Source organism: Paroedura picta, chromosome 2, assembly GCF_049243985.1.
Source record: "Paroedura picta isolate Pp20150507F chromosome 2, Ppicta_v3.0, whole genome shotgun sequence".
NCBI classification, from domain to species: Eukaryota; Metazoa; Chordata; class Lepidosauria; order Squamata; family Gekkonidae; genus Paroedura; species Paroedura picta.
The window spans coordinates 7,466,927-7,489,662 of NC_135370.1; the positions used below are offsets into that span (position 1 = coordinate 7,466,927).

At 52.1% G+C, this 22,736-nt stretch overlaps 1 protein-coding gene across 6 annotated transcripts in view; it reads left to right on the plus strand.

The window, feature by feature from the left end:
• Positions 1 to 22,552, plus strand: part of FN1 (fibronectin 1) — an 84,128-nt gene extending 61,576 nt beyond the window's left edge. For 4 of the 6 annotated variants that reach the window (XM_077319308.1, XM_077319312.1, XM_077319313.1 and 1 more), the window contains 13 exons: positions 336 to 523; positions 1,426 to 1,513; positions 2,175 to 2,351; positions 3,238 to 3,327; positions 3,530 to 3,709; positions 8,633 to 8,722; positions 10,505 to 10,977; positions 13,977 to 14,115; positions 16,165 to 16,329; positions 17,951 to 18,076; positions 18,937 to 19,043; positions 20,018 to 20,125; positions 21,873 to 22,552. In XM_077319308.1, the coding sequence (XP_077175423.1) occupies positions 336 to 523; positions 1,426 to 1,513; positions 2,175 to 2,351; positions 3,238 to 3,327; positions 3,530 to 3,709; positions 8,633 to 8,722; positions 10,505 to 10,977; positions 13,977 to 14,115; positions 16,165 to 16,329; positions 17,951 to 18,076; positions 18,937 to 19,043; positions 20,018 to 20,125; positions 21,873 to 21,950 (2,009 nt within the window). In that variant the 3' untranslated portion in view covers positions 21,951 to 22,552. The remainder of the gene's footprint in view (positions 1 to 335; positions 524 to 1,425; positions 1,514 to 2,174; positions 2,352 to 3,237; positions 3,328 to 3,529; positions 3,710 to 8,632; positions 8,723 to 10,504; positions 10,978 to 13,976; positions 14,116 to 16,164; positions 16,330 to 17,950; positions 18,077 to 18,936; positions 19,044 to 20,017; positions 20,126 to 21,872) is intronic. The other 2 variants (XM_077319310.1, XM_077319311.1) reach the window with 2 other exon arrangements.
• The last annotated feature ends 184 nt before the right edge of the window (positions 22,553 to 22,736 follow it).

Genomic DNA, 22,736 nt, shown 5'->3' on the forward strand with positions numbered 1-22,736 from the left:
ACTAGACCCTGGGAAGCTTAGAAGGTGCTGCCAAACTCTCGTCATGCTCTGCTCCTGCTGGCCCACCTGGTTCCCCACCTGAAACGAACTGTGCTCCCAAGGGAGACAACCTTTTGCAATCTCAACAGCTTCGGAAGGGTGCCGGGCTGCTGCTTCCCCACCACCCAAACACCAGTGAGGAAGGTTCTCCCTGTAGGACTGCTCAGAAGGCTGCGGGTGAATGGGGGGATGGGGGGACAGGGACACTGTCCTTTTCTGCCTCAGCGAAAAGGCTGCCAGAACGGGATGTGGCTGCTGCAAGAACCGCCGCAAGGTTGTTGTTCTCCTTCCCACAGCGATCCCACCTCCGACAAATCTGAAGTTCATTCAGGTCACTCCAACCAGCCTGACTGTGACCTGGATGGCGCCAAATGTCCGGCTCACGGGATATAGACTCCGCGTGAACCCCCAGGAGAAGAACGGGCCCATGAAAGAGATCCACCTCTCTCCAGACAGCACCTCTGCTGTCGTCTCCGGACTCATGGTCAGTTCTCCCCCTGTTTTTGGGGTTGGGCAGGTGGGAGGGTTGCAGCTCTTGGAAAAGTTATTTGGGGCAGATTCTCACTTGATATGCCCCACTCCTCCTCCACACATAGCCAGCTGGGTGCTCTTGGGCCAGTCCCAGTTCTCTTAGGGCGGTTTTTGCAGAGCAGTTCTCTTAGAGATCACCTACTTCACAGGGCATCTGTTGTGGGGAGAGGAAGGCAAAGGGGTTTGTAAACTGCTCTAGGATGCCTTTGAGTAGTGAAAAGTGGTATACAAATAAATGACTATTTTTCTCTACTGGATGATGATTTAGATTGCCCCATATTAAACAAGAATGTAAGAAGGCCCTGCTAGATCAGCCCAGTGGTCCATCTAGTCCAGCCTCCTGTCACATAGTGGCCACTCAGTTCTTCTGGATGGCCAACAATAGGGCATAGAGGCCTTTCCCTTCGTGTTGCCTCCTGGCTCTGGGATTCAGAGTCTTAGTTTGGTATAGATTGCATATTTCATTTGTATGTTGATTATGTCTGATTAATTTTGTTACTGAACTGTCCTGTAAGTCAGGGGTAGTCAACCTGTGGTCCTCCAGATGTTCGTGGACTACAATTCCCATGAGCCCCTGCCAGCATTTGCTGGCAGGGGCTCATGGGAATTGTAGTCCGTGAACATCTGGAGGACCACAGGTTGACTACCCCTGCTGTAAGTTACTCCAACGTAAGATGCAGCAGGAAATCGGGGCAGTTCCTTCTCCCTGCATTCCAATGACTCTTTTGCTAACATCTGTGATGAGAAGTAAATGCTTCATACTGCTAACAGGATCCGGAGCATCAACCACGGAGCAGGATTAGGTTTCCTTCTCGGGGAGGTAAAGCTGAGGCTTTCTGGTTTTGTTCCTTCTAGATGGCCACCAAATATGAAGTCAATGTCTACGCTCTGAAAGACTCCCTGACCAGCAGACCCGTCCAGGGTGTTGTTACAACCCTAGAGAGTAAGTCACCTGGTATCATAAAATATCTGAACAGACACCGAGTGGGAGAATCTCCTGTTACTGCCAAATAAGCAGGCTTCATTTATGAAAAGAAAGCTCTTTATTGGAAAAATAACAAACTACACAACATGGGAACTTTGCTAAGACTAAAGATTCTATTCAAACTACTCCCCTCCCTGCATCAAACGGTTTGGGTGCGAAGACAATCTCTACGTGAAGGTGCCTATTGAGATTTAGAGTACCAGGAAGGCTGATAGTTCGCAGGTCCATCCCAGGAGGGAAGCAGGAATTCTGAGGCCAAGGGCTAGCTACATTCATACATTCAAAAGTTCAAAATCGAGGTGATGAGGCTGAGGATCCCTGATGGGATGCAGTTGAATCACAGAGCAGAAATACAATGTAATGTAAAAACATTGTGGCAAAATCATAGCATGATAAAAACACAACACGATCTCAGCATGGCAAAAGCATATCACAAGTATAACATGGCAAAAGCATAACATGGGGAAACTAAGAAAGGTACGGATGGAACCAATAGACCAAACCCTGAATGAGGACTCTGCTGAGGTATCTCTGCAGTGGCCTGCACTGGCAGGAGAATTCTCCCCGGGATCTTTTGGCCAGCCAGACTGTGGATGAGCATTGCCCCTCTTTTCCGCAGACATCAGCCCCCCTCGCAGGCCGCGTGTGACAGACGTCACCGAGAGAACTGTCACCATCACGTGGCGCACCAAGACAGAGACCATCACCGGCTTCCAGATTGATGCCATCCCTGCCAGCGGCCAGAGCCCGGTTCAAAGGACCATCAGCCCGGACGTTAGGAGCTACACCATCACCGGTAGGGGAGCCCCCTACCCCCCCCTCAAATGCTCTGTCCTGCGTTCGAAACATTTGGCAGAAAAGTGGCTGGAGGAACCCTTCTCATGGGATGCTGCAAACAAAGTTTGCTACGTAGGGGTTGAGCCTCAGCTGTGCTGCTTTTTGGGATGCCCTGCGGGTTACATTTGGGGAGAAGGGGAGAAAAGCAGCTGCTACCATAGGAGCATTCGGAACCAGCAGTTTAGACTTGAAGATCTGTAAGGTTCTTGGAGCCCTCACACCCACCCTTGCTGGCTTGGGGGTTGCCGAGGAGGCAGCTGCACTGACTGACTAGCTTGGCCAAGGTCAGCTTTTCTTGTCCTCCCCGTGGCTCCTGCAATGGGAGGAGCACCCTGAGATGGACTTTTCCCCCTATGGGTTCACCTGGCTTCACCACAGCCTCTGCATTGCTGGCTTTTCTGTCTGATTCCAACACCCCATTGGATCTGATTCTCCTCTCCATCCTTTGGTCCTACAGCCCCCTGGGAGATGTATAGGCACAGGCGGCTGGGATTTCTACAGTACAAGCCACAGGCTCTGGCTGTGTGGGCTCTCGCGAGCCCTTCTTCTCTCCCTGACTTCCTCTCTGCCTTTCCACCCTGGTGGGAGAGTGGCCCCTTCCTCTCTGGTGTCCCAAGTCCCTGTGGCCTCCTCTTCAAGTTCACAGTGTGAACATCATCCCATCTCCCATAGGAAGTGGCGTGTCGTGTGCCTCCCCCTCTTTCCCCAGCAATCTCACCCTGGTGATTCTCTGTGGAGCCCCTGGAAGGACCCGCAAGCTGGTTTTTGGGCCTCGCGTCAGGATGCCATGCTCACCTGAGGAGCAGCTGGCCTGACGTTCCTTCCGGTTTGGTTTTGTGTTGTAGGCCTGCAGCCAGGGACAGACTACAAGATTTACATCTACTCCTTGAACGACAACGCCCGCAGTTCCCCCGCGGTGGTGGATGCTTCTACAGGTAACGACTCTTACGCTTGGGAACTGAAAGGAGGGATTCCTTTCCTTTAACCACGTAGATCATTTATAGCTTTTTATGACTGTACTTCCCCTTCGAGAAGGAAGCATGAAGTGGCTGAGATGTCCAGGAACTCTGTTTCTGCTCTGGGGACATGCCAGATGTCTCGGCAGGCATGGGTTCAAGCAATTTTGTTTCTCCTCAGCCATTGACGCGCCCTCCAACTTGCGCTTCCTGACGACCACAAGCAACTCCCTGCTGCTCACCTGGCAGCCCCCCCGTGCCAAGATCACAGGGTACATCATCAAATACGAGACCCCCGGGGGGCACCCCAGAGAGCTGCTCCCTCGCCCCCGGCCTGGCACTACGGAGGCCACCATCACTGGTAGGTTCTTCTGGAAAAGAAAGGTCAGGGGGTTTTGCACAGAACATTCCTTGTGACTTCTTGAAGATCCATCAGGATGTAGCCATCTCAGAGGGTTCTTGAGAGCTCCTGGCTATGGAGGACCTTTGTGTTTGCTCTGCCTCTGGAAACCAACTGCTAGGGTGAGGCATGGGGATGGGTGGCTGTCATGCCTCGGATTTCCCAGAAGCCCTTGCCTGGTCCCTGCAGCAAAGCAGATGGTGGACTACATGGAACCTTTGGGGTCTGGAAAGAAGGGTTTTGTCGCTTGATTATGGAGGGGATTTTACCTCTCCCCAGTCTTTCTCAGGCAGTTTCCAAGTACATAGAAGATCAGGATGTCCTCCAATCATCATAGCCCGGCTCAGGATACCACCCCCCCCCCCAGTTGGGCGGCGGGCGCATTCTAGCCCGCCCGCGGAGACTTATGGATCCAACTGGATTCCGGAATGCTCTGCGGGACCCGATGCCTCCTGGCGACTCACTAGCGGCTTTGGTGGCGGACTGGCAGTCCCGCCTGACAGCTGCTATAGATGAGATCGCCCCTAAACGTCCTCTCTGCCCTCGACTCAAACGGGCTCCCTGGTACACCGGGGAGCTACGGGAGAAGAAAAGGGAAGTGAGACGACTGGAGCGAGTGTGGCGGAAGACTCGCGACGAAGCTACGAGAACATCTTATCGCACGCTTATGAGGGCGTATGAGATGGCGGTGAAAGTGGCAAAACGTGAATTTTTTGCCACGGAAATCGCGTCCGCAAGCTCTCGCCCGGCCCAATTATTTAGGGTAGTTAGATCCCTTACCGCCCTTGAGGGGCGCCAAAATAATAGCAAATTGGAACTCGGCCGTGAGGCATTTGCGAGCTATTTTGCGGACAAAATCTCGTCTCTCCGCCGCGATCTTCCCGCCACAGTTAATACAGTAAATGAACTGGAGGCCTGTTGGCCGCCTTTGGAGGTGACGTTTGATGGCTTCAGACGGCTCTCTTTATCCGAAGTGGACAAGTTGCTAGGCTCAGTTAGGGCGACCACTTGCCCCCTTGACCCCTGTCCATCATGGCTCCTCAAAGGAGGCGGCCAGAAGATAGGAGGCCAGCTCAGGGACATTATCAACCTCTCCCTGGAGTCCGGGGAGTTCCCTGAGCAGCTGAAGGGGGCAGTGGTTCACCCTCTCCTGAAAAAATCTACGCTGGATCCGCGGGACCCTGCCAGCTATCGCCCAGTGTCGCACTTGGCGTTCCTGGGCAAGATGGTTGAAAGGGCCGCGGCAGACCAGCTCCTGGCATTCTTGGAAGAAACTTCGGCATTCGATCCATATCAGTCTGGCTTTCGACCTGGCCACGGGGTGGAGACGGTGCTGGTCGCCCTGTTGGATGACCTCCGTCGCCAGCTGGATAAGGGCGGGTCGGCAGTGCTGGTTCTTCTGGACCTGTCGGCCGCTTTTGACATCGTGGACCACGAGCTGTTGGTCCATCGCCTTGCCGGCACGGGGATACGGGGCACAGCGTTACGCTGGATACGCTCCTTTCTCCAGGACCGGACCCAGAGGGTTGCAGTGGGAGATGAGTTCTCGCGTTCCTATAGACTCCCTTGTGGGGTCCCTCAGGGTGCGGTCCTCTCCCCCACATTATTCAACATCTTTATGCGCCCTCTGGCCCAGCTGGTACGGAGTTTTGGACTGGGTTGCCACCAGTACGCTGATGACACCCAGCTCTATCTCCTCATGGACGGCCGCCCGGACTCCCCCCCGGAACCATTCGCCAGATGTTTGGAAGCAGTGACAGAATGGTTCGAGCAGAGTCGCCTGAAACTCAACCCCTCCAAGACGGAGGTCCTGTGGCTGGGACGTAGGGGGCAGGACCAGGAAGCGCGCTTACCCACCCTGGCAGGGACGCAACTCACCATCACGTCCCAGGCCAGGAACTTGGGTGTGGCCATTGATGCCTCCCTGACTTTGGAGGCGCAGGTCAAAAAAGTAGCGGGCCAGGCGTTTTTCCACCTTCGCCAGGCCCGACTATTAGCGCCCTACCTGTCCCCCGAACACTTAGCCACAGTGATCCATGCAACGGTCACCTCCAGAATAGATTTCTGTAACTCGCTCTACGCGGGCCTTCCCTTGTCCTTGATCCGGAAACTTCAGCTAGTGCAAAACGCAGCTGCTAGGGTCCTTACTGGCACATCTTGGAGGGCCCACATCCAGCCAGTGCTGAGGCAGCTGCACTGGTTGCCAATTGCTGCCCGGATCCGGTTCAAGGTTCTGGTTCTAACCTTCAAGGCTTTACGCGAGTTGGGACCCACATACCTGAGGGACCGCCTATCGCCCTATGCCCCTCGCAGGGCCTTGCGCTCTGCGGGTGAAAACCTGTTGGTCGTTCCCGGCCCTAGGGAAGCACGCCTGGCCTCGACCAGGGCCAGGGCCTTTTCGGTCCTGGCCCCGACCTGGTGGAATGAGCTCCCGGGAGAGCTGCGGGCCCTGCGGGATCTTTCAACATTCCGCAGGGCCTGCAAGACGGAGCTCTTCCGCCAGGTTTATGGTTGAGGCCGGGGCTGATAATAGATCTATGCCTCCCCCGGGGACTCGGGTTCTGGACCCGAAGCAAAACATCATCAGGACCTCCTCTCCACCCGCTAGTAGTGGGAGGGAGGGGGGGGAGTTGAGCTGCCATTCTTGCCATGCCGGCAATATTGGCAATGTTATTATTGTTTTATGGGGTTTTAATGGGGAATTGCGATATTGTTACCCGCCACGAGCCGCAAGGGAGTGGCGGGCTATAAATCTAATAATAATAATAATAATAATAATAATAATAATAATAATAATAATAGATCACTTGTACAGGAACAAAAGCAGCTGGGCACATTAAAAAAGCACAAACATGTCCAAAAATCAGCTCCCATCTGGAAGAGGCTACTGAGCACCTGTAAAGATAACACCTTCATAAGCATCCTGGGTGAAAAAAAGAAAAAGGCTTTGGCAACAGCCAAAGAGGGAAAACAAACTCAGCCCCAAACACTCAGTTTTGTCAAGAGGGTCAAGCTGTAATCCACAAAGCACATCCAGTATTTATTACGAAGCGTAAAGGTAAAGGTAAAGGTCTCCCCTGTGCAAGCACCGAGTCATGTCTGACCCTTGGGGTCACGCCCTCTAGCGTTTTCATGGCAGACTCAATACGGGGTGGTTTGCCAGTGCCTTCCCCAGTCATTACCTTTTACCCCCCAGCAAGCTGGGTACTCATTTTACCAACCTCAGAAGGATGGAAGGACGAGTCAACCTTGAGCCGGCTGCTGGGATCGAACTCCCAGCCTCATGGGCAGAGCTTTCAGGCGGCTGCCTTACCACTCTGCGCCACAAGAGGCTCTATATTACAAAGCGTACACATATGTAAAATTAAAAACAGTAGGGATCTGACTACCAGACTGTACAGTTTACACAATAATTTATTAAATATAATAAATATAATAAACAAAAGAAATTCTGTCTAAACCTCAGGAAGAAGTTCCTGACAGTTCGAGCGGTTTCTCAGTGGAACAGGCTTCCCTGGGAGGTGGTGGGTTCTCCATCTTTGGAAATTCTTAAACAGAGGCTGGATAGTCATCTGAAGGAGAGGCTGATTCTGTGAAGGCTCAACAGGAGGCAGGTTACAGTAGATGAGCGATTGGGATGTGAATGTCCTGCATAGTGCCGGGGGTTGGACTAGATGACCCAGGAGGTCCCTTTCAACTCTATTATTCTATGATTCTATGAAATATTTAATTTGTTATTTTGTTCTGTTGTCTTCTTGACAGAATTAAACATTTGACCCGATGCCTGAAAGACTGTATACTTTGCGGAGAGGGCGGGTTCCTAGTGAGCAATGCAGGGGGGGGGGGGCGTCCCAAACACAAGCTGCTGTCACTGAAACAGCCCTGTCTGTAAGTCACCACTGCCTGCCTGCCTGCCTGCCTGCCTGCCTGCCTGCCTGCCTGCCTGCCTGCCTGCCTGCCTGCCTGCCTCCCTCCCTCCTGAAGTGTGGGGCTTGGGAGAAGGGTCTTCACTGACAGGCTGGGCAGTGTGGGGGAGGCTGGTCCATCAGGGACCTTGGTCTCTAGCTGCTTCAGGCCTTTGAGTAGTGGGATATACATATCATAAAAATAAAAATATAATATAAATGCGTCTGTTCACACATGCTCACTGTTGCCAAGGGAAAAAAAGATCTTGAAATGGCCATGCCCCAGAAGTTCTCTGCATCTTCTATAGCAGTCCTCGGGCGTCCACAAGGGAAGCTGCACATTGTATACCTTAGGACTCTGGCTAGAATGGTCTTAGCCCTGCTGTTCCCCTTGCCTTTTCCTGCTCTTGTGCCCCCTGTTTGGTTTTTGTTTCTCTAACTTGATATCTATCTGCCAATGAAAGCTGGTGCACAAGAGAGGGGGAGGAGAACATTTCTACCATTGACTCCTCCCCTCTAGGCCCCTCTAGGCCTGTGAGTCCCCCTCCCCTTTACCCCACAGGAGTTGGTGAGCTGCCTTGAATGATCAATTGGGAATGAAGAAGAGTTGGTTTTTATACCCCACTTTTCACTGCCTGAAGGAGGCTCAAAGCGGCTTACAACCTAGACTTGTGGATGCCATGGAAAATCTGCCTCAGCAACGCCGAGATCCATCTCCTGTGTGCACGGGAAGGTGCTGGATCCTGGGATCTGGCATTATGTAATCAACCCCCTGAGATCCTTCTCCTGGTTGCACCAGAAAATGATGGATCCTGGGACCAGGCAGGCAGGCAGGCAGGCTGACCAATATCTAGCTGAGTTCTTCCAGAACATGAACCATTCCGATACCTTCAGCCTTTCTTTTCAGCTGTTAAACTGATCCTGAATAGTTTGTTGTTTGGTACCACTTAGACATGGGCTGCTGCTGTTCCTTTCTCAGGTCTGGAGCCTGGTTTGGAGTACACCGTCTACATCATTGCCGTGAAGAACAGCCAGAAGAGTGAACCTTTGATTGGCAGGACCACCACAGGTAACGGGACCTTACCTTGGCTGCGCATGGAGAGCTGGGGGACTAATGCTGTAGCAGCGCTTAACGTTTCCATGGGTTTGGACTCCGTGTGTGTGTGTGTATCTGTGAAGCATTCCCTCTGTGCTTGTGTGTGGCTAGGCATAGTTCAGATGGTCATTTATGCAGAATAATCATTGGTTGAGTTGGATGGGCTCGTTTCGAATACGCTCCCTTTTGAGCTCTTGTGTTTGGAGGTGAGACCGTGGTACCCCAGCCATGAATAAGTACATGTGAAAAATCTTCGGTGTTTTCAGTGTGAGCTTCCTTCGATTTGGGTCCATTCTTGCTTGTAATGGACTCACAGGATGGAAACGGATCTTGTCTGTTTTAGATTTACATGGCTGGTTTATACCCAGTCGGGATTCAGAAGCTGAGAGTCACCGGCTGATTGGTTCGTTTCAGAGTCCTCTTTTTGTTTCTGAAGAAGTGAGCTGTGATTCAGGAAAGCTCAGTCTGGGTGAACTGGTGCCAGGTGTTTAAAGGGATTGCAAGCCCTTTAAATAACTTTGTTCACTTGCTCTGCAGCTGAAAAAAGGCATTTAAATTTTAAAGGGATCCCATTTTATTTATTTATTGCACTTTTATCCTGCCGCTCTGGATTAGCAGCTCACAGCGGCTAACAACAATTGAACAGTAAAAGCCCTGTTGAAATAACTCCCCTCTCCATTGGAAACAATGGAGGATGGAGGGCACCTTTTTCAGAGGTCCATAGAATTGGACCCCCTGACCCAATCTTTTTCAAACTTCGCGGGGAGGGTTTGAGGAGAGGCACCAGCCACTAGGCTGTAAATGTCATGCCTCTACCTAAAAAAACAACTGCCCTCCCCGATCCCCAGGTAACCCCTGGACCAATTTTCCATTATACCCTATGGGGACCATTGACATAGGGTATAATGGGCCTGAAAAAAATCATCCTTCCCAAATATTTACTGAATCTGAATACCATACCAGTATGGGGATTTGGGAATAGAAGGAAATACCCATAGTTTCCGGTTCGGCATACTTGAACCTGCAAAATGCCGTTTTGGGGTGTTTTGTTTTTGCACACCTTTAATTCTTACCTCTTTCATTGTGCTTCCTTCATCCCTTAAGTGGGTGATCACACTTAAATTAAAAGGGGATTACCATTCCAGGATAACGCATCTTGTAATGGGCCTGAAAGTGCTTCAGGCAGTAATACTTCCCCTCCTCATGAGCAAGAGACTATAGCTGCCAGTTATGACCAAAGGGACAGAAGAAGAGTTGGGCTTTATACCCTGCTTTTCACTATCCGAAGGCGTCTCAAAGTGGCTTACAGTCGCCTTTCCTGTCCCCACAACAGACACCCTGGGAGGGAGGTGAGAGAGCTCTGATATTCCTGTCCAGTTACAACAGCTCTATCAAGACTGTGACAAGCCCAAGGTCACCCAGCTGGCTGCATGTGGAGGGGCAGGGAGTCAAACCCAGCTCACCAGATTAGAAGCCACCAGTCTTAACCACGGCTGGCTAGGTTTGATTGACGGTCTAGAGGGCCTCCTTGGACAGAGATTCCATTGCATGCAGTTCCTTCCAGGGTTGACAAGGGCTGTGCCCATTCTTGCCACGAGGCCTTGGCAGGCTAACGAGAATGCGGCTAGCATTTAACGGTTTGAATCTTGCACGGTGTTTTCCAGCGCAGCTGCCTCATGCGCCCCATAACGAACGCTGGGCTTGCAGTGGCCGGAGAGCTTGGCTTCATTGGCTTCTAACCTTTCTTTGGCTTAGATGTGCTCCCGCACCTGGTAACGCACCCACACCCTGGCCAGAGCGGACCAGAGATCCTGGACGTGCCGTCCGTGGTAGAGAACACCCCTTACCACCCGGACCCCTATGACAATGGAAATGGTATCCAACTTCCAGGCTCTTCTGGCCTGCAGCCCGTCCTGAGCAACCCGGGCCAGCAGGTCTTTGTGGAAGTGTATGGGTCTCGGACCCCTGCGAAAACCACCGTGGCCACCCCGATAAGACATCGGCCGAGACCGAACGTGGACGAAGAGCCAGGAGTAGTGATCCAGTATCCCATCCGTGTGCCAGACCTAGATGAACCTTCATACCCACACAGCCTTGGGCCCAGGAATAATTACACGCGGCTCCAGGAAGCTCTTTCCCAGACTACCATCTCTTGGAGACCCTTGACGGAAAGCTCCGAATACATCATCTCCTGCCACCCGCTCGGAACCGAAGAAGAGCCGTCAGAGGTATGGCCTTCTGGCTTGATCCTGAAAGCATGTGATTTTGTTATTGCTCCTGGAGCTCCTCTGAGCAGAAGTCCCTGGAATCCCACTATAAGGGGGGGGGGGGAGATGAAAACAGATGGGCCATATGCTATCTTGTCACATTTCCTTCATTCTCTCTCTCTCTCTCTCTCTCTCTCTCTCTCTCTCTCTCTCTCTCTCTCTCTCTCTCTCTCTCTCTCTCTGTGTGTGTGTGTGTGTGTGTGTGTGTGTGTGTGTGTTTCATAGATATATTTAATAACTAGGGACCAAGCCTGTTGCATTCAGGAATACAATGGGTGCTAGACTGGGGTGGTGGTGGAAGAACTCTGTGGACCTCCCCCTCCCCCCAGGACCTGGAAAGGCTGCAGTCAGCTGTTATGGAACTTACTGGCAGGGGCAGCTCTCACGCAGCAGGGATCTGCAGCCTCAGAGGGAAGTGGAAGGAGGAGGGGGTGGGCAGGGTGGGGAATGGCTGCAGGACAGACAGGCAAGCCGGTTGGAGGAGGAGGCATTCTGGGGAGGGCGGTATATAAATGAAAGGAAAGGAAAGGAAAGGAAAGGAAAGGAAAGGAAAGGAAAGGAAAGGAAAGGAAAGGAAAGGAAAGGAAAGGAAAGGAAAGGAAAGGAAAGGAAAGGAAAGGAAGAAAGGAAGAAAGGGCGCGCTGAGTGGCACTTAAGCCACGAGACACACTCCTCCTCCAAGCCCTTACCAGAAATATATTATGTGGAACAGGCCCCAAAATTTCCATTTTTCTCACGGCAAAACAAAGTCCTCAGGCTTGCGTGCTTTATGTTTTGAGCAGACAAAGCCTTGACTTGAACAACATTTCATTCCACAAGGGAAAAAATATATATATCTTTCTTTTGAGAGACCTTTAATGGCATTAAAAATCAGAAGGACATACAGATTGGAGCATTCCATAAACCATTTTGAACATTTCATAGGGATTTTTTTGGTACTCCTCCACATTTTCTATTTTTTCCCCATCAGAAAATGGGGTGGGGGGGAGGGAATCCTCAGACTTCTATGCTGTATTTTGAGTGAGGAATACTTCGGCTTAAAAAGCAGTCTGCTCATGCTGAAAAGAAAAAAGGAAATTTCATATAAGGTGGTGGTGGTGGGGGGGTTGTTTGGGTTTTTCTTTTGTGTTTCCCGCTAAAAACACCACTGTGCATGAAACTTCTCTCCTGCCCCTCAGCACTGATGGCGGGCTTTGGAGGCCTGGCAGCAGGCCTTTGTGGCCTTTGGGCCTTTCCCCGTCATCCAGTCCTTAGGGGCAGGCTCAGAAAGGGTGCCCAGCTGGGATGCCAAGTTCAGCCGAAGGTGGCCTCCTTGTTCCCTTCAGAATAAATGAAGACTCCCCAAATTTCCCTAATTTCTTCATCAGAAAAACAGAGTAAAAAAGAGTCTGGAGGGGGGGGGGAACCACACGCATGACCCCCCCCCCCAATTTCTCCATTTTTCCTTGTGCCTGAACAGAGAAGTGAAGCTGTCAAAGTTGATTAGCGAGGTCTGCATTAGTTATACCGTAACTGATCTTTTCAAATCTGGTGAAAACCCTTGAGTGTGCTTTTTGCAAGGAAAGGTATATGATAGATCAGGTATGGCCCAACGGTGGCTTCTCATATGTCCATGGACTACATTTACCATGAGCCATGGATCACAATGAGCATGTTGGCAGGGGCTCATGGGAATTGTAGTCCATGGACATCTGGGAAGCCACTGTTTGGCCACTCCTGTTATAGATTCTCTCAACAGCTGGCCTGTGTGACAGGAGAGACTGCAGGGTTATGGCAGCAGAATTGGGGCTGGGGCAGGCCAGAGAAGAGAAGGTGGACTTAGGTCTGTCTGGGAGACAACCTGAACGCAAACCAGAGTTTCAGCTGAGGGGAAAGAGCCAGTTCACCCATGTTGTGCAGCAAAGAGAGAGGTGGGGGGACCAACAACGCAGCTGTGTGACCAAAGTCCTCTGGGCCACCTTTTTTCCTCCTGGCAGGCTGGAAGGCCAGGAAGAAGAAGGGGTGGGAAAGATAGTGAGCAGGAGGGAAATAAGGGAAGGAGGTTTGTGGGAAGGAGCAGAGAGGAAGGACAACCAGAAGAGGCGAAGGCCGAGGAGACAGGCTAAACCCTGGCACCAGGAACACCCACCCACCCTGGGGCCTCCAGCACCAGAAAGCTCATGGCAGAGGATTCACTCTGGAGGGATTGGAAGGTGCATTGGGGAAGGGCCAGAGTGGGGAGCCAAATGTAATCCTGCCCCATAGGCTCCTCCGGGATCTGGACGTGTTTCGGACCTTGCCTTCTGTCCACTGTGGTCAAAACTGAGAGCCCTGCTGGAGTTATCAGCGTTCCGTAGGGCCTGCAAGATGGAGCTCTTCCGCCAGGTGTATGGTTGAGGCTAGGGCGGAGTCTCGGTGTTACTATTGGAGAATCTCCCAATGCATGATTGAATCTGGTCCCTCACTGCCACCGGAAGAGAACTTGACCCTCGGGCTGAACTGGGGTGGGGGGAGATTAGAATTCTCTTTGGAATTTGATCGCTATCTGTTTCATTGTTTGTAAGGGTTGTTACTAAGAGCCTCTTGCGGCGCAGAGTGGTAAGGCAGCAGACATGCAGCCTGAAGCTCTGCCCATGGGGCTGGGAGTTCGATCCCAGCAGCCGGCTCAAGGTTGACTCAGCCTTCCATCCCTCCCTTGGTAAAATGAGTACCCAGCTTGCTTGCTGGGGGGTAAACGGTCATGACTGGGGAAGGCACTGGCAAACCACCCTGTATTGAGTCTGCCATGAAAACGCTAGAGGGCGTCACCCCAAGGGTCAGACATGACTCGGTGCTTGCACAGGGGATACCTTTACCTTTAAGGGGTGTTTTTCCGGGGTTTTATGGTATTTTACTGTATTTTATTTTGTTCTGAACCACTGCGAGACCTTTGGAAAGCGGAAAGGTTGCATTCTCACGTGTTGCATTTCCGCCAACTGCAGTTCAAGGTGCCCGGCACTTCTTCCAGCGCGACCCTCACTGGGCTGACCCGAGGCGCCACCTACAACGTCATCGTGGAGGCCGTCAAAAACCAGCGGCGACACAAAGTTCTGGAGGAGAAAGTCACCGTGGGCAACGCCAGTAAGTGCTTGCAGCTCAGCTTAGCTTCACGGGGGTGGGGGGAGGACTGTGGAAGGGAAATGGCGCACTTACCAGATTGTACCCCTTCCTTTGTGGGGTTCCACCAGAAGCGCAAGGTCTGCACAGGCCGCCCTGTGATCAGGACCAAAATGTACCAGCTGAGGGGCTTTGCAGAGTTCTTCTTGGCAGCCAGGCACACCACACAATGAGCAAAGCGCTTTCAAAGGAAAAGGAGGCTCCTTGTTCTGTCAAGGAAGGGACTTGAGCAAGCACGGCCCAAGGCCACCATCTCTGCACCCTGGACCAGGGGGAGGTGTCTCTTCTGGATGGGTTGTGATCCATGTGGGAGGAATGTCTCTAGTAGAGAAGAAGTAGAGTTGTTTTTTTATACCCCGCTTTTCAGTACCCAAAGAAGTTCCAGAACAGCCTACAAACCCCTTTCCCTTCCTCTCCCCACAACAGACACCCTGTGAGACAGGTGGGGCTGAGAGAACTCGGAGAGAACTGCTCTGAGAACAGCCCTAACTGTGACTGGCTCGAAGTCACCCAGCTGGCTGCATGTGAAGGAGAAGCGGGGAATCCAATTGGGTTTTCCAGATTAAAGACTGCTGCTTTTAACTACTACACCAGTCTGGCTAAAGTTTGCTTTTCATGGAAGTGTCCCTTGGGGGGGGGGGGGGGCTGCATGAATGCACTTCCACAAGAAAATCCCCTTCTCTCCTACCCTTCAACAGGAACTGATCCTATGAATAGAATAGAACAGCAGGGCCCACTGCATAGGGCTCTTCTGTGCCACCATAATGGAAGCCTCCGGGAGCTGCCAGGCCTCCCTCCTGGGGGCCCAGGTTCCTGCCAGGTTCCCAAGTTGTGAGGAGGACCAGACAGACAGACAGACAGCCTCTTCCAGTCAGGGATTCTCAGCCTGGTTTAGGATTGAGTGCCAGCTTGGTGGAGTGGTTAGGAGCACCAGCTTCTAATCTGGCGAGCCAGGTTTGATTCCCCTCACCACAGCCCTGATAGAGATGTTCTGACTGAGCAGGAATCTCAGCTCTCTCAGCCTCACTCACCTCACAGGGTGTCTGTTGTGGGGAGAGGAAAGGGAAGGTGACTGGAAGCCCCTTTGAGACTCTTTTGGGGAGAGAAAAGTGGCATATAAGAACCAAGTCTTCTTCTTTAATAATCTCAGGGCTCTCTCAGCCTCCCCTCCCTCACAGGGTATCTGTTGTGGGGAGAGGAAGGGAAGGCGATTGGAAGCCACTTTGAGACTCTGGCTAGAGAAGAGTGGCATATAAGAACCAGCTCTTCTTCTTTAATAATCTCAGGGCTCTCTCAGCCTCCCCTCCCTCACAGGGTGTCTGTTGTGGGGAGAGGAAAGGGAAGGCGAATGGAAGCCGCTTTGAGACTCTGGCTAGAGAAGAGTGGCATATAAGAACCAGCTCTTCTTCTTCTTGTGTGGAGGTCCAGTGAAGCCCCCTTCCTCACTCGTGGCTTGCTTTGGAGGCCTGGCAAGAGCCCCTTGGGGCCCAGCCCTTCCCTGGCCCCCACTGCTTCCGTGCAGGCCTAGACAGGGCGCCCACCTGGCATGCCGGGCTCAGCCAGAAGTGGCCTCCTTGCTCCCCTCAGGATAAACAGAGGCCACCTGGGCTTTGACTCACCTTGGAGCACAGCCTGAGTCCAGGCTCTGGATTTCGGGTGTTAACCTCAGTTTCGGGAGGCTCCTTCATTCTGAAACAGCGGGTCCTTGTTTCCAAGCCGACACCTTCTGTGTCAGGATGTTTGCTGCAGCAGGCCTGGCAGTCTGAAGGATTTCCTTTTTCCTTAAAAAAAAGAAAGAAAAAGAATCGATCCGTAGCGGAGGGCTAGAAGAACAAAAATTGAGTCCAATAGCACCTTTAAGACCAACAAAGGTCTCTGTCTCAGGGGAGAGGCCTGCCTGAGCATCCATCTCTTTGTCAGAATGAGAAAGCTTCATTCGGGCAGGGAGCAGAGTAGAGAGGGAGAAACGCTCGTCCGGTTGTCCCCCACCGCTTAATTCTCTCTGCTTTCCAGTTACTGACCGAGTGGGCCAGCCCTCCGAGGACACCTGCTACGACACCTACACGGGCTCTTCCTACTCCGTCGGAGAAGAGTGGGAGAGGCTGTCCGAATCGGGGTTCAAACTCTGGTGCCAGTGCTTGGGCCTGGGCAGCGGACACTTCCGATGCGACTCCTCCAGTAAGTAGCCTGGCGGGGGGGGGGGATCCTTGGGGGGGCATCCTCTTTGGGAGCGTCCGTCAAAGAGAGAGACGCCCCCTCCTTTTCACCCGATTTCTTCCAGATGGTGGCTGCCTTTCATCTGCCATTGGGCTCGGCAGCAATCGAAAAACGATCGTGCTGTTCCAGCAATTACACTCGTAGGGGAGTAGGAGAGCTTCTCATTGGCCTAACCCATTCCCAATATGATGCAGCGGTAAAAAAGGCAAATGCCATTTTGATAGCCCTCTTTAAGTATTTGAAAGGTTGTCACTTGGAGGAGGGCAGGATGCTGTTTCTGCTGGCTGCAGAGGAAAGGACACGCAGTAATGGGTTTAAACTTCAAGTACAACGATATAGGCTGGATATCAGGAAAAAGTTTTTCACAGTCAGAGTAGTTCAGCAGTGGAATAGGCTGCCTAAGGAGGTGGTGAGCTCCCCCTCACTGGCAGTCTTCAAGCAAAGGTTGGATACACACTTTTCTTGGATGCTTTAGGATGCTCTGGGCTGATCCTGCGTTGAGCAGGGGGTTGGACTAGATGGCCTGTATGGCCCCTTCCAACTCTATGATTCTATTATTCTAGTTCAGCAGTGGAATAGGCTGCCTAAGGAGGTGGTGAGCTCCCCCTCACTGGCAGTCTTCAAGCAAAGGCTGGATACACACTTTTCTTGGATGCTTTAGGATGCTTAGGGCTGATCCTGCATTGAGCAGGGGGTTGGACTAGATGGCCTGTATGGCCCCTTCCAACTCTATGATTCTGTGATTCAATATAGCTGTGTTCCTTGAAGACGATTTGATGAACTCTAAATACTGTCCCTGGACCGCAGTCGGAGTCTCTTCCTTGCCCGCAAGAGGGAATCAGCCACAACAGCCCCTGAGAAAAGAATGAGAGCTCCTTTGCCTTCTGGGTGGTTCACCTGTCCCAGTGATGGATTGGAAGTGGACAGGCACAGAAGGTCCTTGCCGGGCCAGGTTCCCTTGACTCACCCTGGAATGGCTGGTTCATAAGCAGGGTTAGGCCCGGACTGGATGGAGATCGGCATTCTGTGGTGATCATTGGCAAACAGGTGTGGCTGAAACACCCTGGAAGGAATTGCCGGTTGGCATGGGCAGGCCGGCACTGAGCCATCATTTCCGAAAACTGGCTGTGTACACAACGTCTGCCTGGCCGCCACTTCACACCAGCGGTATCTGGAGCGGTATCTTCTTGGGCCTTGAAAGGCTGCATTTGTGTGGCAGGCCACCCCTCCCCCAGCACAGAAATCTCCATGCCTTCTAGTAGTTGAGGCAAGCCATCAAGAAGTGCTCGAGACTGAGGAAGAGCTTTTATACCCTGCCTTTCACCACACAAAGGGGTTCCAAAGCAGCATGCAAAACCCTTTCCCTTCCTCTCCCCACAACAGACTCCCTGTGAGGCAGGTGGGGCTGAGAGAGCTCTGAGAGAACTGTGGAACAAGGCCACCCAGCAGGCTCCCCGGGGAGGGGGAGCGGGGAATCAAACACGGTTCTCCTGAGTAGACTCCGCCACTCTTTTAACCCCTACCCTAGCCTGGACACGGCTTCCTCTCGGTTACAGAGCCCCCTTGGCTTTGTGTCTTCCAGAATGGTGTCATGACAACGGCGTCAACTACAAGATTGGGGAGAAGTGGGACCGGCAGGGGGAGAACGGGCAGATGATGAGCTGCACTTGCTTGGGAAACGGGAAAGGAGAGTTCAAGTGCGAGCCACGTACGTAGCTTCCGCCACTAGCACCCCTGTGGGTGTTTGCCCTGGTCCCTCCCTCCCTTCCCTCCCTTCCCTTCCCTCCCCTTCCCCTTCCCCTTCCCCTTCCCCTTCCCCTTCCCCTTCCCCTTCCCCTTCCCCTTCCCCTTCCCCTTCCCCTTCCCCTTCCCTTCCTTGCTCTCTCCCTCCCTTCAAAAAGGATTAGGCACTGATTATTTTGAATGCTGGAGGGGGAAAATAACCAGTTTTGTCAAGAGGGTCAAGCTACAACCGCTACACCACGCTGGCCATTGGTCTGTTACTGCCACCATGAAAAGGTGCTGCCCCCTCTAGCACAGCATTGGCATTAGGTGGCACTTGGAAATCACGGATTTTATTTTGTTTATACTTCATTTTATTTTGTGGAACTGTCTCGAGGCAGTTTACCCATATAAAATTTGGTGAACTAATACAATAATCAATCAATTAAATACTAAAACAATGTCCAGCCTTGTCCCCAAGTGGGACCCAAAGGGACTTATGTCATGGTCCTGCAGGAATCTGTGATTGGCCCAAAATCACACAAGGAGCTTCCATGACAGCGTGGGGATTTGTAATGCGGCCTCCTAATTCCCCCCACCGGCTCTCCGTGGATGAGTCGTCCAAGCACAATTTCTTCTGGCCTCTCTCCTATGACCAGGCCTCTCGCTTGCAAGGGAGCCTGAATAAGTCCCAGCTGCCCACGTGGCAAGTATTTCTTGGTCTTGCTTCCTGTTGCTGTCCGATATCTTTTGAAAGAGGACTCTACCAAGGCATGTGTGATCCCGTCTGCCATGAGACGGAATCCGTGGTCATGGAATTTGTTAATTCCCGTTTGACTTCTGCAGATGAGGCCACCTGCTACGACGACGGCAAGATGTACCACGTGGGAGAGCAGTGGCAGAAGGAATACCTGGGCGCCATCTGCTCCTGCACCTGCTACGGAGGGCAGCAGGTGGGTCTGAGCGGCGCTGGTGGTGGAGGGCAGCCTCAGGGAGGAGGGGGAGAGGATGTGGCCTGTGCCTAGAGATGGTCGCGTTTCAAGAAGGTTTGTCTCAAAGGTGACTGAGGAGAACGATGGCATAATGGGAAGAAGGCCTGCAGGGGCCTTTGGGACCCTCTTCCAAATCACCCCGGGCCTGGCCCTGCCCAACCTGGGGAAACAAAGCCCAGTTGGCGTGACCAGAGAGGTCTGCTCGTTGGACAACTGCCACTACCCAAACAATTAGTCATGCCTGGCAATTCACTTGTCTGTGGTCCAGGACAGCTTCATGGGTGTCCAGGCTGTGCAAATATTTAAGATGCCCTTGCCCCTACACTGGTTTCAGTGCCTGAGTCTCCAGACAGAGGGCAGGGAATAAATGCAAATATCAATAAATAGATCAATAAATATCACATTGGCAATTCGTAACACTTTCACCCTCCAGCTTTCTGGTCACTAAGACGCTGCCAGCTTATGGTGACAGACTCTTCTGGGGACGATGGCGTTTTCAAGGCCAGAGATGCCAGTTTGCCACTGATGTTAGATTTAGGTCCAGGAGCACCTTAAATTCTACCGTGGGCTTCCTTTGGGGAGGGCGGTCTTTCCATCTAAGTACAAATCAGGGCCAACTTAGCTTCTTGGATCTAGTCTTGGCTGTTCAGGTCAGGGTGAATCAGTTGGGCCCCTTAAATTCCATTGGGTTCGGTGGGAAACTGACCAGGCAAAAGGTCAGTGTAGAAACATCCCGAAAGGCCAGAAGTGTGCAAGTTTGACCCTCCATGCCCATGAATCCACCTTCCCTTCAGAGTGGCACATTCTGCCTCCTTAGATAAAGACAGCCCTTAAAGGGTGTGTCCTGCAGTGCAGCCGGGATAAATATATTGACCTTCATTACTATCAATGTTGCGGGTGCCGCAGTATGATTTGTGGGGTGTTTTCTTCTGCAGGGCTGGCGTTGTGACAACTGTCGCAGACCTGGGGCTGCAGGTTCTCCTGAAGGTTCCCCTGACCAGACGTTAACCCGCTACTCACAGAGACAACAGACCACGACGAATGTAAGTGTGGCTAACAGAACGCCACTGGCGTGAAAACACACAAAAGGCCCTTTCGGGGTCCGCAGCAGCTTAGTTTGAGCACCAGGTGCCCCCAGCCCCTCCGTCTGTCTTAGAACATAAACATTCCATGCCAGTCGGAAGCATTTATCAACTAGACCAGGGGTAGTCAATCTGTGGCCCTCCAGATGTCCATGGACTACAATTCCCAGGAGCCCCTGCCAGCACATGCTGGCAGGGGCTCATGGGAATTGTGGTCCTTGGACATCTGGAGGGTCTCAGTTTGACTACCCCTGAACTAGACTGTTCAGCAGCCACGTAAGAGAATTTTAACTTTGCAAGTACATTTGGAAACCGATTGGATATATATGCACTTGAGCTAATAATTTATAGGCCAGAATATACCTGTGTCTTCTAGGAAGGGGAGAGTGGGAATGAGACAACATTGGAAACAGAATTTTACAGTTAGTGTCATTGTAAAATAGGCTGCCTGAGGAGGTGGTGTGCTCCCCCGCACTGGCCATCTTCAATAACATCCACAAAGACTTCTTTCCCTCACGGATCACTTAAGCCAATAACATCCACAAAGGCTTCTTCCCCTCACAGGCCGCTCAAGCTAACAACTCCCACCAAGGTTTCTTTCCTTCACTGGCCACCTGGGCCAGTGACTTCCATGAAGAACACAGATTTCTCTTACTCCTCCAGCACCTTACTGATTTTCTGATTTTCACTGCTTGTGTGTCTCTCTTGCTCTTGAGTTTTTTTCCTTTTCTACACAGTCTCTGGTTCCTCCATTGGTCGAGTCGATATTACATCACTATAGATCCTGCATGAAAACCTGCAGTTTAAATCTCCAGGTTTTTGTGCCGGACATACAGAGGTGAAATAACGAATTGGCCACTAGGGGCAGCCAGACATATGGCAAAGACCCCTTTGCCACACAGCCCTCCCCAAGCGACAAGGACCCCTCATCTCTTAACTCAATCAGCTCCTCTCGTCTCCCTACTTCCAGCTCTCTAAACAACCCCCCAGTCCACCTTCTATTTCATAACACACTTCACATGCTCACCCACTTTTTTGCTTTAGAAACCTGCATTTTAAACCACAGCAACATGCGTATGAATTTCCACACTGTAACGCAGAAATACAACGTGCATAAAACAGCTGCAGAAGCCACACCTGTCTTGGATCCCCGCAGAACATGTAGGCGGAGGAAACCCAGGCCTTGCTAAAGAGCTAGAGGTGCAATATCCTTGTGGCCGAGTCCTCATGCTTTGAATCTGAGCGGCTCAAGTCCAGGCATGGGGGAATTGCGGCCGCAAACAGGCAGGGTGAAGCGCATGGTTCAGACCTGGCTGAGGAGCTGGGGAGGGGGAGAATGCAAGTGGACTTCCTCACAAAGGAGGAGCAGGCAAGTATCAAGAGCCGGCTTGGTGTCATAGTTAAGAGCAGTGGCCTCTAATCTGGGTTTGATTCCCCATTCCTCCACCTGCAGCCAGCTGGGTGACCTCGGGTTAATCACAGTTCTCTCAGAGCTCCTCATCCCCACCTCCCTCACAGGATGTCTGTTGTGGGGAGAGGACGGGAAGGCGATCGTAAGCCGCTTTGAGACAGCTTCAGGTAGTGAAAAGTAGGGTACTATGAACCTAGCTCTTCCTCTGAGTCTCTGGCTGGTCCGGAGAGGCCAGTGGCCTGGGCAGAATGCCTCTCTGGCCATCCAGGAGCGCTGACACCCGCCTGTCTTTTCCAGCAGAACGTCCACTGTCCCATCGAGTGTTTCTACCCGCTCCATCTACAATCAAACACGCAAAACCGACGTGGAGACTAACAGGCAACCGAACGTCACGACACCCGAGCAGAGCTGCTTGCCAAGACCACACGCTGTAGAATTCGACTAGGGAAAACCGGCCTGTCTTCCGGAGGCCGGCGGGAAGGAGGGAGGCCCCGCCTCGCTTGGCTCCATGCACAGCTTCTTCCGGGCGGGGCCCTCGGGGAGCACCTCGGACTTCTTCCACGACGGAGCCTGTCCGCTTCTCTTTCTGCTCAGTGTTTCAGTGCCAGTCAGTATTTCTGCTCTCCCCCTCCCCACAGAAAATTACGGGCTCCAAGGGGGAAGCTGCCCTGCCCTAGAAAGAAAGGTTTCGTCTCCCTGCAGCTCTGAGGCTCCATCACTGTGACGCTCAAAACAGGTCCCAGTTGAATCTTCCGTCCCGGGCGCTCCTTTAGCATTTTGTGCCGTTATTTATCAAATTGATCTCTCCCCCCCCCCCCCCCGGTGTGTTTCTATGGGAAAATATATCGGAGACACGTAGAGCACCGTTGTCAGAGGAATTTGGTGTAATTATGATCAGTAATTATTTTTATACTGTTAAGTGCCAAAGCTTTACTACTGTGGGAGACCACTCTTTTAATAAAAAGATTTACAAACCAGACGGGTGAATTTGTTCTGCGTCGGGTTTTCAAGACACCCCTGCCGGGGAGCGATCGTCCAAGGGTCTGCTGGGGCCTCAAGGAAGGGCTCTTTCCCTTTGAACCTTCATGTGGTTTTGATAGCCAAGCGGTCCAAAGAGGGTTCTTTGGCCCAGCCCAATGGATCACACTGAGAGAAAAACCT